This window comes from Scleropages formosus, chromosome 1 (genome assembly GCF_900964775.1).
Source record: "Scleropages formosus chromosome 1, fSclFor1.1, whole genome shotgun sequence".
Classification (NCBI taxonomy): domain Eukaryota; kingdom Metazoa; phylum Chordata; class Actinopteri; order Osteoglossiformes; family Osteoglossidae; genus Scleropages; species Scleropages formosus.
The window spans coordinates 41,277,147-41,289,796 of record NC_041806.1 but is presented as its reverse complement, the minus strand read 5'-3'; the positions used below and the strand labels follow the sequence as shown (position 1 = coordinate 41,289,796).

Sequence of the window (12,650 nt, the reverse complement as noted above, 5' to 3'; positions counted from 1 at the left end):
GAACTATAATAAAACGGGTATTTGGTCAAGCGTTTTTGTTTATAGTCAGATAAGTTATTACTGTTCAATAGTTGTGCCTACTGAACACTAATATGCTTTTTGGCCTGTTTCAGGTTCGGCATAGTAAATTTTCTAAGTTGCCTATGCTGCTTTCACTATGGAGCCCTGTTTCTGAAATATTTGCTCACACGCTTAAGAGCCCTTTAAAGGATAACCACCACGGATAATATTAATGAACATTGTTGAACGTCATTAAAACAATAAGGGAAACAATGAAAAGGACTGGTACTAACAACACTTCCCAGCAACTAAATCAGACAAGCAACGGCGATGCCAGCAACACAGTGGCCCGTTTGCATCTTGAAGCCAAACAGCAGACAGGCAGAGAGCTTCCTGATGGAGAAGCATGTAAAAAGCAGAAAAAGAAAAAACTACTAACAAGATGGATTCGTAACCAAGACAACAACTATGTTAACATGGTAACGCTGAGGTGATACCTTGTAAATAAACTAATTTGTGCCTTGTAAATGACAATTGAATCACATCCACTAAAATCAAATAACATATAATAAGCTTGTGCCTTGTACCCTGCTGCTTGCTGAATGCCCCATAACCCTTTATTATTTTAATAATAGCTAAAGTTATGTTCCAAACTCTGCTCAGGGCCAGACTAAAGCGCCTGCAATTATACATGTGACCAAAAATCTGTGCCAATCATATATCTCCCATAGTTGTTTATTGTATTTTTTTCTCTTGTTTATGAAATAATCGTAGTGTTACCGCCATCAGTGCCTTAGTTGTACGAGCAAAAGAATCCCAAATGTAGAGAAATTCTGTTGGGAGAGTTTCTAGTTTGTTGTTTTTTTTTTTTTTTTCGAAGTTTTGCAAAGAAATATATTGCAAATAACAAACTTTCCGTAATTGTAATATGCCATCATTTAATATTCCATAATTTTCATTTCCCATCATTAAGAGCTTGAGCTGCTGTAATATCTTTGTAATAGCAGTGCAAACAAATATGCAGCACTAAGTATGTAACAGTTTACATGTTGCTATTTTCCATGTTTAAAACTACATTTTAGCTACCTACATCCATTCAATCAAGAAGTTAAAATATTTAGTAATAAATACTGATTAAATATTTAAGGTTAAGTCAAATATTGAGTGGAGGACAATGACTGTAGATTAAATTTTTGTACAATTGGCAACAACAATATTTCCCAAGCAGGCCCATACCAGCCTCCACCAGAAACCAACGTAGTCCCAGTCCCTGAGGAAGAAGACTACGAAACAGGAATGTCACAAAGCCAGCGCCGAAAGAGGTCACTGTCAAGGAAAGAATCCAAAAGGACACCCATACAAAACGGGAGAGCATTTACATTTTAAAGCAATCGCTTTCGTGTTATTTGCACACATGCTTATATTGTGGTAAATGTACGTAAGAAGGATTTGAGACTTCCTTCTTATTTTTAAAGTGCCTTTAAGCATATGTGAATTCAGGAAACGGAAGAAGGGATGGGGTTTGGCAGAGGATGTGTAGATGCTTTTAAATCGAAAAGTTAATGCTCAAAGACCTATTGCTATCTGTTCCATTAGATGTCTCGGCTTGTAATATAACTGCTTTCAGAGTTTATCGAAGAGTCAGATGTTTAGTGCTCTCAACCTGTCAGAATTTGCATCTGTGGTGAGAGGATGTACAATGGGAACCAACGCGGCACCACCCTGTCCTTTAAGCTTCACAGTTCATCAGGTGTCTCAGTATAAAGGTGCATTTGTTATGAAGCATTTATTGTCACCTCTTTCTCACTGCAAAGAGAATTGTTTGCTCAACATCTACCTAGATTTTTTTTCCTCCAGACTTCAACAAAAGCAGTTAAACAAAGCTTCCATTTTGTTATTTCACATTAAATATGTTATCGGTCTTATTATACAACTCACAGCTGATTTTACCAGTGGTGGAATTGCATGACTGTGGTGTATATTTAGTAAGGTTTTTTGTTATCAGAATATAGTTGTTCTTGTTGTTTTATCATTTTCTATTGCAGTTGGAAAGTGTTTGCAAGACTATCAAAATATAGAATTTCTGCACCATGTTTTTAACTGCAAATTGTGAATTCCACAGCCTTATTTTCTTATTTATTTCTGAATCAAAAGAGGCATTTTTCAATAAAACTACTGAAAATATACCATACATTGCTGTGTGCCACTTCTGTATCTTTGACACTATACAAATGATTAACGCAGACTGAAACAAGGACTTACTAAATATGAACAAAATTAAGGTGTATTCTATATTAAACAAATGGGTGAGCAGTTCTGGAGACCACAGGGAGGCCATAATAAATATTTCTAATAGAGATAAGGAAACAAAAAAATTGTCCACATTTTGTTTTAAATTTATGTTTTTGACAGAACCAAATCCTAATAGTTCCATACAGAATTTCACTGGTTTTTTCCTGAAATAAATATTTGTTTAAAAAAATTTAAAAAAGGCACACATTTTTCAAATTGAAAAGCGTTTATTAGGAAAACATCCTAAAATAACCAAAGGTGTGAAATATGCAGTGACCCATTAAGTGTACAAGCATCACATCTGAGTCCAATAAGGTACAGTAACATATAATCATAATCTATCCTCAAAGTGTGCATCTCAGAGGGAATTCCTGCTTTCCAGCTGCTCATGCCAGATGGAAAATAATTGATTCCAAAGGGTTTAAGGTCAAGGATGTCAATGGACATAGACAACAAAAATGAATTTCAATAAAGTAAATGAATTTTATATATTTTTTATTATATATCATCATTCAAGCAGACAGGCATTTTGTATAAGATGTAATGAGACTTTTGCTGAAACTTTTGGGCATCACTTTTGACTCAGCTGAGCAACTTCAGAATTAACCATTCTTTAGGACTGTGTCATCATAAATCAGAAGCAGTACATATTAGACAAACATTTGTCTTAGTTTCAGGTTTGAAATATACCATGCATAATACCATGATTACAACTTGTGAAATAAATACTACTGTCATTAGAATGCAAATATCTATCCATCCAGTAACCGCTTGTCCAATGCAGGGTTATGATGTTCTGGGCTATATGAAGCATAAAGTGTGAGACAGGGCACACCCCATGTCTGTCTATCTGTCTGTCTGTCTCTCGCTCGCTCACACACACACACACACACACACACACACACACACACACACACACACACACACACACACACACACACACACACACAAATTCAGAGCAACTACATAGGTCATGTGATGCGGCATGTAGTGTTCCTGTCTCACAGTGCCTGGGTGGTGTCGGTGAACGTGGGTTTGATCCCCGCTCGGTCTGTGTGGAGTTTGCATGTTCTCCTTATGTCTGTGTGGGTTTGGCCTTGCAATGGACTGGTGTCCTGTCCAGGGTGTGCCCTTTCAGCCTTGTGCCCAGTGTTTCTGGGATATGCTCTGGCTCCCTGCAACCCCACTCAGGAAAAGCAGTTGCTGAAATTGGATGGGATGGTTCATGTGAAATGAGTATTTTTTTGGGCTGTGGGAAGAAACCTTTGGAAACACAAATAGAACATGCAAACACTGCATTGATTGAGCTGGATTCGAACCCATGTCCGAACCGAACCCACAGAAGACAGATTGAGGCATTAGTACAATAATCTTCTTCGTTCAATCCCATTAAATACGTAATATAGTCTGCTAACTTCAACTTAAAATGAGTTGGAAAGTTTTCCTGCCCTACTTCACATCCAATACAGGTATATTTTGCCAGCCTTTTCATGCTCTATTGTTAAACAAGTACAACAAAATAAAGAAATGCTCAAATGCAAAAGTAAAATTCTGAATACCCTTTTGATATAAACAGGCTCCTCTGCAAATCAAGAACGACTGCATGATGATGCAGTGGATGATGTTGGTGTCCCACACTAGGTCCAGCCCATGTTATATTTACATTACATTTACATTTATTCATTTAGCAGACGCTTTTCTCCAAAGCGACTTACATCTCAGAAAAAGTACAATTTGTACATTGCATTAAGAGAAAGAGACATAGTCGCAAACGTGATTCTTAAGTAAACCTAGTTTGTTTCTTTCCACTTGATGGACCGATGTTCATCGCACGAGTAGGTGCATAAAATGCAGGATAGACTAATCCTGACCACCCGTTTTTTATAAAAGGTACACAAACATTTGCATACAATACAGGAGGAGTAGCAGCTGTGTAAAGGCTTGTCAGGGGATGATCATAAAGTTACGGTGCATGAACATTTACACCCTACATGAGCTGGAGAGATCTTGGGTGAAGTGAATCTGGAAAAGGTGAGTTTTCAGACCCTTCTTGAATGTAGACAGAGTTTCAGCAGTTCTGAGTGAAAGGGGAGGTCGCTTCTCCACAACGGAGCCAGAACCGAGAACCTCGGCACTTTACTTTTCGTGCACGGGACCACTGAGCGAGTAGAAGGAGATGAGCGAAGGGGTCTGGTTGGGGTGTAGCGGTTGATCGAGTCTTGTAAATAGCTGGGAGCAGTTTTCCTGATGCGTTTGTAGACAATAACCAGGGTCTTAAGTCTGATCCAGGCAGCTAAAGGAAGCGAGTGCAGAGAAGTGAGTAGAGGAGATACATGGCAATGCTTTGGCAAGTCAAGCACAACTCATGCAGCACCATTCTGTATCCACTGCAGAGGCTTGATGGCAGTAGCAGGAAGGCCACACAAGGGAGTTGCAGCATCCAGATGCAATATCACCATGGCCTGGACAAGTAGTCGGGCAGAGTCAGTTGCGAGGTAGGGACGGATCCTACGAATATTATGCAGGATGTATCTGTATACATATATGGAGTTTGCATGTTCTACCTTTGTTTGCAGTCCAAAAACATGAGCAGAAGAAAGCAATGGTAAACCACCATACATTCCCTAACCACAAAAACCACACAAGTCAAATGCAGCTCGATAGCAGTAACCCTAACTTCATCCTACTTTTTTCATGGGTTTTATTAAATGTGGGGGTTGTGGGGAGGAATTTATTCCACACTTTGATTTAGTTCAAACACATGGAGTGCAGCTCTAAGTATTGCTGGATGATTTAAAGAAGTTCTTTATGCCTTTAAAAAGCTCTGGAATGTTCTCAGCCCTCAGACTGGCATTTAATGCGAAGGGATGCCTTGAGTGAAGAAAGGTCTTGCTGTTTTCTTCTTATCAACAGCATCCCTTTGAAGTCCCTTATACAGTACATACATCTTCATGTGGGCCTCTCCAAGTTAGGTCTGAGGGCAGCAGAACTGAAAAAGTGCTCTGCTCCCCAATATCAACGTGACCTGATCACTCACTACACCCCAGCCAGACTGCTGCACTCCTCCACCTCTGCCCTCTTGGTGCTCCCGTGCACAAGAGGTCCAAAAAAGCACAAAGGTTTTCAGTTCTGGGTTCAAGGATAACCCAACCACCTCCCCCACTCAAAACTGCTGAATTGCTCTCTACATTTAAGAAGGGTCTCAAAACTCACCTTTTTCGGACTCACTCCTCCCCTGATCTCTTAAGTGCATGATAAACATGTAAATATTTATGTTTAATAATTTTTGAAAAGTTATTGTTGAATAATGGGGAAAGCTTTACACAGGAGAAGGATGGCTGGTGGCGTTATGGTTGGAGCAGCTCCCTTTGGCACCGAGGGTTGCTGGTTCAATGCTTGTGTAAGGCTGTGGTACTCTCGAGCCAGGTGCTTGCCCTACAGTTGCTCCCGTACCTTTGCCAGCCTGCATGCTTGGGTAACTAGTTGTGACCCTGCAATAGACTGGTATCCTGTCCAGTGTGTGCCCCCACCTGTTCAGCCTGGCTCCCAATCTCACTGAGACCCTCTCTGTCTCATGGTGACCCCACAAATTGGTTGGTTGGCTTTATGCAGCTACCTGTGTTATGTATACTGGTTCATATGATGGACTGGGATAAATTAACCATACTTCAGAATCATTTGTCTGCATTCAAGTCTCTCTCCCCCTAACCCTACAAATGCATCAATAAAACTGCTCCTAGCTATTTACAAGACTCGATCAACTGCTACACCCCAACCAGACCTCTTCATATAAGGTATAAATGTTCACGATCATGCTTGGTTCAACCCTTTACAGAACCGCTCCTGGAATGTAACGTAAATGTTTATATGTATCTCAGAAAAAAACTACTAGGAAGGTGATTAGGAATTGGCAATATTCTGGTAAAGTTTTATGGAGCTACTTGTGTGATGAACGTTGCTGCAAAGCAGTTGCAACCGGTGGAGTGCCGCATCTTGTACTGCATGCACTGGTGAACCTGCTGGCAAACCTCTGGGTGACATAGAACAACTGGCTGACTGTATAACCCCCGCCCCTGGCCTCCGCCCCCGCTACAGCCAAGTGATGCCAAATGTGTTGCATCAGTGGAACACCCTGTCACAATAAACAAGTCACCCCAGAGTGAAACTGGCACCTGGTCTGCTATACCCAGCATTACTCAAGTGGCTTTAATACTAGGGCCACCATCCCACCACCCAGGGTAGCGTGGTGGTGCAGCAGCTAACTTGGAGCCTCACCATGCTTGGACTGTGTGGTTGGGAGGGGGTTTGAACCCAGTTTGCATGTTCTCCTTCTGTTCTCATGGGTTTCATTTGGGTGCCCTGGTTTCCTCTCACAGTCCAGAGATATTTGTTTCATGTTAACTGGTGACTGGAAATTTCCTGTAGTGTGTGTCAGTGACTGAATGTGTGAATGTGATTGCCCTACGTTGACACCCCGTACAGGGTTTACCCTAGGCTTCCAGGACAGACTCTGGACCACAGTGACACAGCATTAGGACAAGCGGTTATTGATGAGGAACAAATAGAATTTGGGCAACTTCTTTCAGTGACCATGGGGAAAAATAACCTTACAACATACTGTGGATCATTTTTCCTTTGAAATAGTATTAAATAGGCATCTTTTGTTGAGTTTGTCCACAGTTTCACTAAATCTCTAAACTTGCAAATAATCCCTGGCCACCGATGACTGCATGGAAAGCAAAGGCAAGTGGATATGTCTTGCTCTGGGTGACAAGGTTTGCCTGGGTGGCTTGCGAAGCACTTTTATGGGCAGTAATACATACATGTCAACATGCAACCAACTCACCCACCTAAATGTTCCCAGTATAATTGGCCTGAAACTGGTTAACAGGGTACCATGCTCACTGACACTAGCTGGAGCATGTAAGAATGAGGTGTTAATGAAAACCTCTCAAGCAGTACAGAGACAGGTCAAAACCACACACTTGGGCCAAAATGAGGCTCACAAGGTGTGGAAAAAAGAGAATGAGAACTTAACAAAATGGATACAAACAATAAAAGTACAGAATAGTCTCAACTGAACGTACAGACTGTAGTACTGAACACTTGACTCTGCACTGATATACATCACACAATATCAAGAACTCCTGCACATTTGCTCAAAGCCCAAGGTTTCCAGATTGGGACTGGAATTAAATTTTACTGCCGATACTTCATCACGGAGGATACGTTTTGGAGACTGCGATGTTTGATTCAGATTCTCTGTAAAGCCATCTCGCTGACAAATCTCTGTCTGGGTACTGTGTGGGATTCAGCTGGAAATGTCCAGCAAACATACCGTTTTTACAGCTTTGTCTCTTGAGCTTCTATTTAAACTCTACTGCTCAAGAGGTAAAATACAGACAATTTCTTCATCCGAATTACTTCATTGCTCCATGACAACACTGTGCCATTTATCACGTTCTCAGTGTTAAGCTGAAAATCTAGCACAGAGACCATTCTTCACATTCAGTGAATTAACAGTCTGGCAAGTGCGTGCGCAACGATAGTTATTAATCTGTTCGCATTAGGAAGCACTGTGGAATGTTATGTAAAAGGGTTACAAATAGTACATTGGGCTCCCATAAAACTGAACCCCAAGTGTTTCAGCTGGTAGTGTAGTGGTTAGAGCTGCTACTTTTGAATCCAAATGTTGCAGGTTTGAATCCCACTGCCAGCTGTGCTACCCTTGAGCAAGGTACTTACCGTAAATTGCTCAAGTAAATAATTACCCAGCTGTATAACTGGGTAAAATAATTGTAGGAGGTCGGTTGCTTTGGAGAAAAGTATCAGCGAAATGAATGAATGTAGTGAAAGTAAATTATATAATATTCTATTGAACAAATCTTGAAACATTAACGGTTTCTGCGGGAAATTAATTGATTGACGTGTGTAGATTGAGAAATCGATGACAGATGCAAATTTGTCTCTATCAGGGTACTGAGTTTCCTTCGGTCAAGGTGGATGGCTGGAACTGGAATGTGCTTCTGTGTCTTGATCACAGCTGCTTTCCGGTATCAGTAAAAAAACTTGACAAAGCACATATATTTAAGGGACCTTGGCAAAAGCACCGAGGACTGGAAACTTGAAAATGCCACGTCAACTCATCGTCTTTCCCATGACCTCTGTGAACCAGCCTTCCTAGCAATAAAAAGTCCTGCAGTGAAACAAGTCGGCAGAAGATGGACAGGGGGCTTCAAGGAGTTCAAAGAAGTGGTACGAAGAAAATGACGCTGAGAGAAAATCTCATGATTCTGCTGTTCAGGGCCACGGAGCTAAACTCATCCACGGTCCACACAAGGTCTCTCAAGTTCCCTAATATAACCTCTCACATCTGCCATAGTTGTTCATTTAATTAAGCAAAAGCTGATGTCAGGAGTACTGTAGACTTGCCTGTGTTGAAATTTTCCAGAGAAAGAATGATAATGTTTATAAAGTACAAGTGTGAGGTGTATTTTTGTAATAGATTTTTACAAAGAGGCCACTTTCATCACGCACCGAAACAGCTGGATGGTCACCGAAGCCTTTCAGTGTTACTCAAGAAGGTGGAGTGTGAATATCCCCCAACACGAGCTTCACAAATCAGCAAAAGCTTTTATTACCATCCCAAAATACCAAGCCTCCAAACGCTACCTTCTGTCAAACTCAGAAATTACACCTACTGTTTATTTCCCTTCTCAAAAACCCTTCCCTTACACATGAGTTTAATTCCAAATGTGACATTGAAAAGTACATTCTTAAGACGAAGCAATCCGTTACATAGGTTTATGAAAATATTGAAAAGTTAAGAACCTCTGGCGTGTAAAATGTAAATAATGTCAACGTAATAAATCTAAATGAGGAAACAGACTATTCAGAATTAAATAAATCAAAAAGGTGCTATGCGGCAATCGGCATAACTATATTTTCACCATATATGTGCCCTACAGTTAAATTTACAAATGATGCGCATTTAGTTATACGGACCTGACAATTTGAACATATAATCACTCTTTTCAAATACCTGGCAACAATGATTACCTTGTGAGGGTGCAGTAAGTACGAGCCTGTAAAATGAGCCTGTGCCATTGTCAGTCCCGGGCGACGCTCACTTAGACTTGTCAAAATAACTCGCTTTCCTTTTATGAATCACTCAGCTGGCATTTTCTCAAAAGCTGCTATTACTTACAGCTCTTACTTTTACTTGCGGCGCTAAGAAGACGCACAGCGTTTGTGTCACACGAACGAAATTGAATTCGTGGCCAAAGCGGTGAGTTCTGCATTAGCCTCATTATATAAAGCAGAAGACGAAAGGGGCTCCTGAGTGACTCAGCCAGTAAAGAAGTGGAATTTCTCAGTCGGCCAACTGTGACTGCAAGTCCCAGAATGGCTAAACATTATTGGTAATATCGTGCACCGCGGAAACGTTGTTAGTCATCCAGGGTATTTTTAACAGCCGCTGTGTACACGCCCTCTTGGGACCCATTAGCCTGCTGAGTTTCCATCCTTCCAGCAGACAGAAAACTCCTCCAAGACCCCAAGAGTGTCATTAAGTTAACATGCTTGATAGGGCGTGGGTCAGAGACCCTGTCTTATGAGGCACTTGCATGGAGAAATTTCATTAGGAATTTATGATTGGCCGTATTAGTACATGAAATAAATATTAAGGAACGCAAATGTTCCACTCAACAAGAAATAAAAATGTGCAAATAGAACTGTTAAACATCTTCACATGGGAAAGGTTTGCATTTCAGCTGTCGTGATGAGACATGCTACTCCTAATGCACAAATACACACTGGAGTAGGAGCGGAGAATCTAATTTACAGAGGTTTTTAAACAATCAACCCATCAAAGTTATCAGAAGAATGAGGAATAAAATAGAATTCGTTCCACTGGGAGGGGGTTGCGGCGGCGCAGTGGGTTTGGCTGAGTGCTGCTCTCCGGTGGGTCTGGGGTTTGAGCCCCTCTTGGGGTGCCCTACGACAGGCTGGCGTCCCGTCCTGGCCGTGTCCCCTCCCCCTCCAACCTTACGCTCTCTCCGGCTCCCCGTGACCCCGCACGGGAAAAGCAGTTTCAGACTGCGTGTCTATGCGTGTGGTTCCACCGGGGTGAAGGTATTGTCTCCGTGGACAACTGGATAAGAAATCAAACAACATTTCCTGCAGGTACAGAGCCAGAAAGTGGGAGAGGATGAAGAGGTAGTCCTTAGAGTACAAAAAAATTAAAAGAAAACAGTAACAATATCAGGAAAAACAAAGGATGCAGTAAACTTGCGGTAAAATAAGGAATGAAGAGCTTGGGTGCTTGAAACCCCTGTTGTAAGATGATGAGTGTGTTGAAGAAGGGCTTCCTGGTAAAATAAAGTCTGTTTGTTAGCATAACGTGTGCTCTCCCATCATTACTAATTAATTACTATTAGTGTTGCTCTTTTTCTTTAACAGCATTTGGTCGCAAAAAGAATTTTGCTCTCTCCGTAATTCTGTTATGAATAGTAAACTATTACCGAGTAAAATGAAAACAACAGGGATATTTATTTGTCTCTCTGGTCTCTCCAATTTTTCCATTATTATAAACCATCCGTGGTATTTGTTGTATTGTCAGTTTATGAGATTTGAAGTTTATTATCATGGAAACAATGCAATTAAAGTGTAACAGAATAGTTTGTTTTCTGTAGACCAACAAAATGTTGTTACCCAGAGCTATGATTTTAAACCAGAAAGCAGAAAAATAAAGTAAAAAGCAACAAAAGCTGAGACATTAAAATATCGTCACAATTTTATACCACCACAATTAAAGGAAAATGTTTCATGTCTTCATGAGTCTACCAGTGTTTTAAACAAGGAGCTTCATTTAAACAACTCATTTGCTTCATACCCACAAAAAGCAGCATAATTCATGGCCCAGTTGGTGTTCTTGCTGTCTTTACATCTTAATAAAACATATTTACATTTACATTTATTCATTTAGCAGACGCTTTTCTCCAAAGCGATGTACATCTCATAGAAAACACAATTTGTGCATTAAATTAGGAGAAAGAGACATAGCTGCAGATGTGTGAATCTTCAGTACAGTTAGTTTCCTTTACATGATATCATAATAATGCACCGACATAATTCATCACGCAAGTAGCTGCATAAAACTTTACCAGGATATCGCCGATTTCTAATCAACTTCCTAGTAGTTTTTTTTTTTTGAGATACATGTAAACATTTACGTTGCATTGCAGGAGTGGCTCTGTAAAGGATTGATCCGAGCATGATCATGAACATTTATACCTTATATGAAATTAAGAGATCATGGGCGAAGTGAGTTCGAAAGAGATGAGTTTTAAGACCCTTTTTAAATGCGGACAAAGATTCAGCAGTTCTGAGTGAGGGGGGGAGGTCGTTCCTCCACGACGGAGCCAGAACTGAGAACCTCGGCACTTTACTTTTCGTGCACGGGACCACCGAGCAAGCAGACGGAGATGAGCGACGGGGTCTGGTTGGGGTGTAGCGGTTGATCGAGTCTTGTAAATAGCTGGGAGCAGTTTTCCTGATGCATTTGTAGACAATAACCACGGTCTTAAGTCTGATCCAGGCAGCTAAAGGAAGCGAGTGCAGAGAAGTGAGTAGAGGAGATACATGGCAATGCTTTGGCAAGTCAAGCACAACTCATGCAGCACCATTCTGTATCCACTGCAGAGGTTTGATGGCAGTAGCAGGAAGGCCACACAAGAGAGTTGCAGCATCCAGATGCAATATCACCATGGCCTGGACAAGTAGTCGGGCAGTCAGTTGTGAGGTACGGATGGATCATGCAGATATTATGCAGGATGTATCTGCAGGTCTGGGTTGTGGCTTCGATGTGCTGAGAGGAAGACAGACTTGAGTCAGTATGTCATCACATCAACTGTTTTTCAGCACAGGAATGCCTGATCTCCTGTGCTCAGCCTGGAAATCAAAATTCAGTCACTTTGTGAGCCTACTGTGTGACTACTGGAAAACATGTACTTTGTGTTAATTACGTCAGTGTTGCTGCAATTAATTAATGACACGTGTTGAACAAACTCTGTTACGCTCATACTTATGTCTTATGGCTTGATCCTTGCTTTTTATAGATTGCCCGTGTGTCATGCGAAAAGCATGAAGCGACACTTTCAAGCTTGTGTTCTGTTTCACATGAAGAAAATAATGGACTTATTAACATATGTGCTGAACAGGAACTCGGGCTAATGAGTCAGTGGTGCTAAATGCAAACACTGCAACTCTACACAAACTCACTTCCGTAGCAACTGCCCGCAAGGATTTTCACTGTGAACAATGAAAAATGTGAAGTAATAGTTCTGGCACATTTTGGA

The 12,650-nt window shown here is 41.0% G+C and overlaps 1 protein-coding gene across 4 annotated transcripts in view; it reads left to right on the top strand.

The window, feature by feature from the left end:
• Positions 1-884, top strand: part of col12a1b (collagen, type XII, alpha 1b) — a 72,570-nt gene extending 71,686 nt beyond the window's left edge. For all 4 annotated transcript variants that reach the window (XM_029250432.1, XM_029250425.1, XM_029250426.1 and 1 more), the window contains one exon: positions 114-884. In XM_029250432.1, coding sequence (XP_029106265.1) covers positions 114-124 — 11 coding nt within the window. In that variant the 3' untranslated portion in view covers positions 125-884. The remainder of the gene's footprint in view (positions 1-113) is intronic.
• Positions 885-12,650: the final 11,766 nt, after the last annotated feature.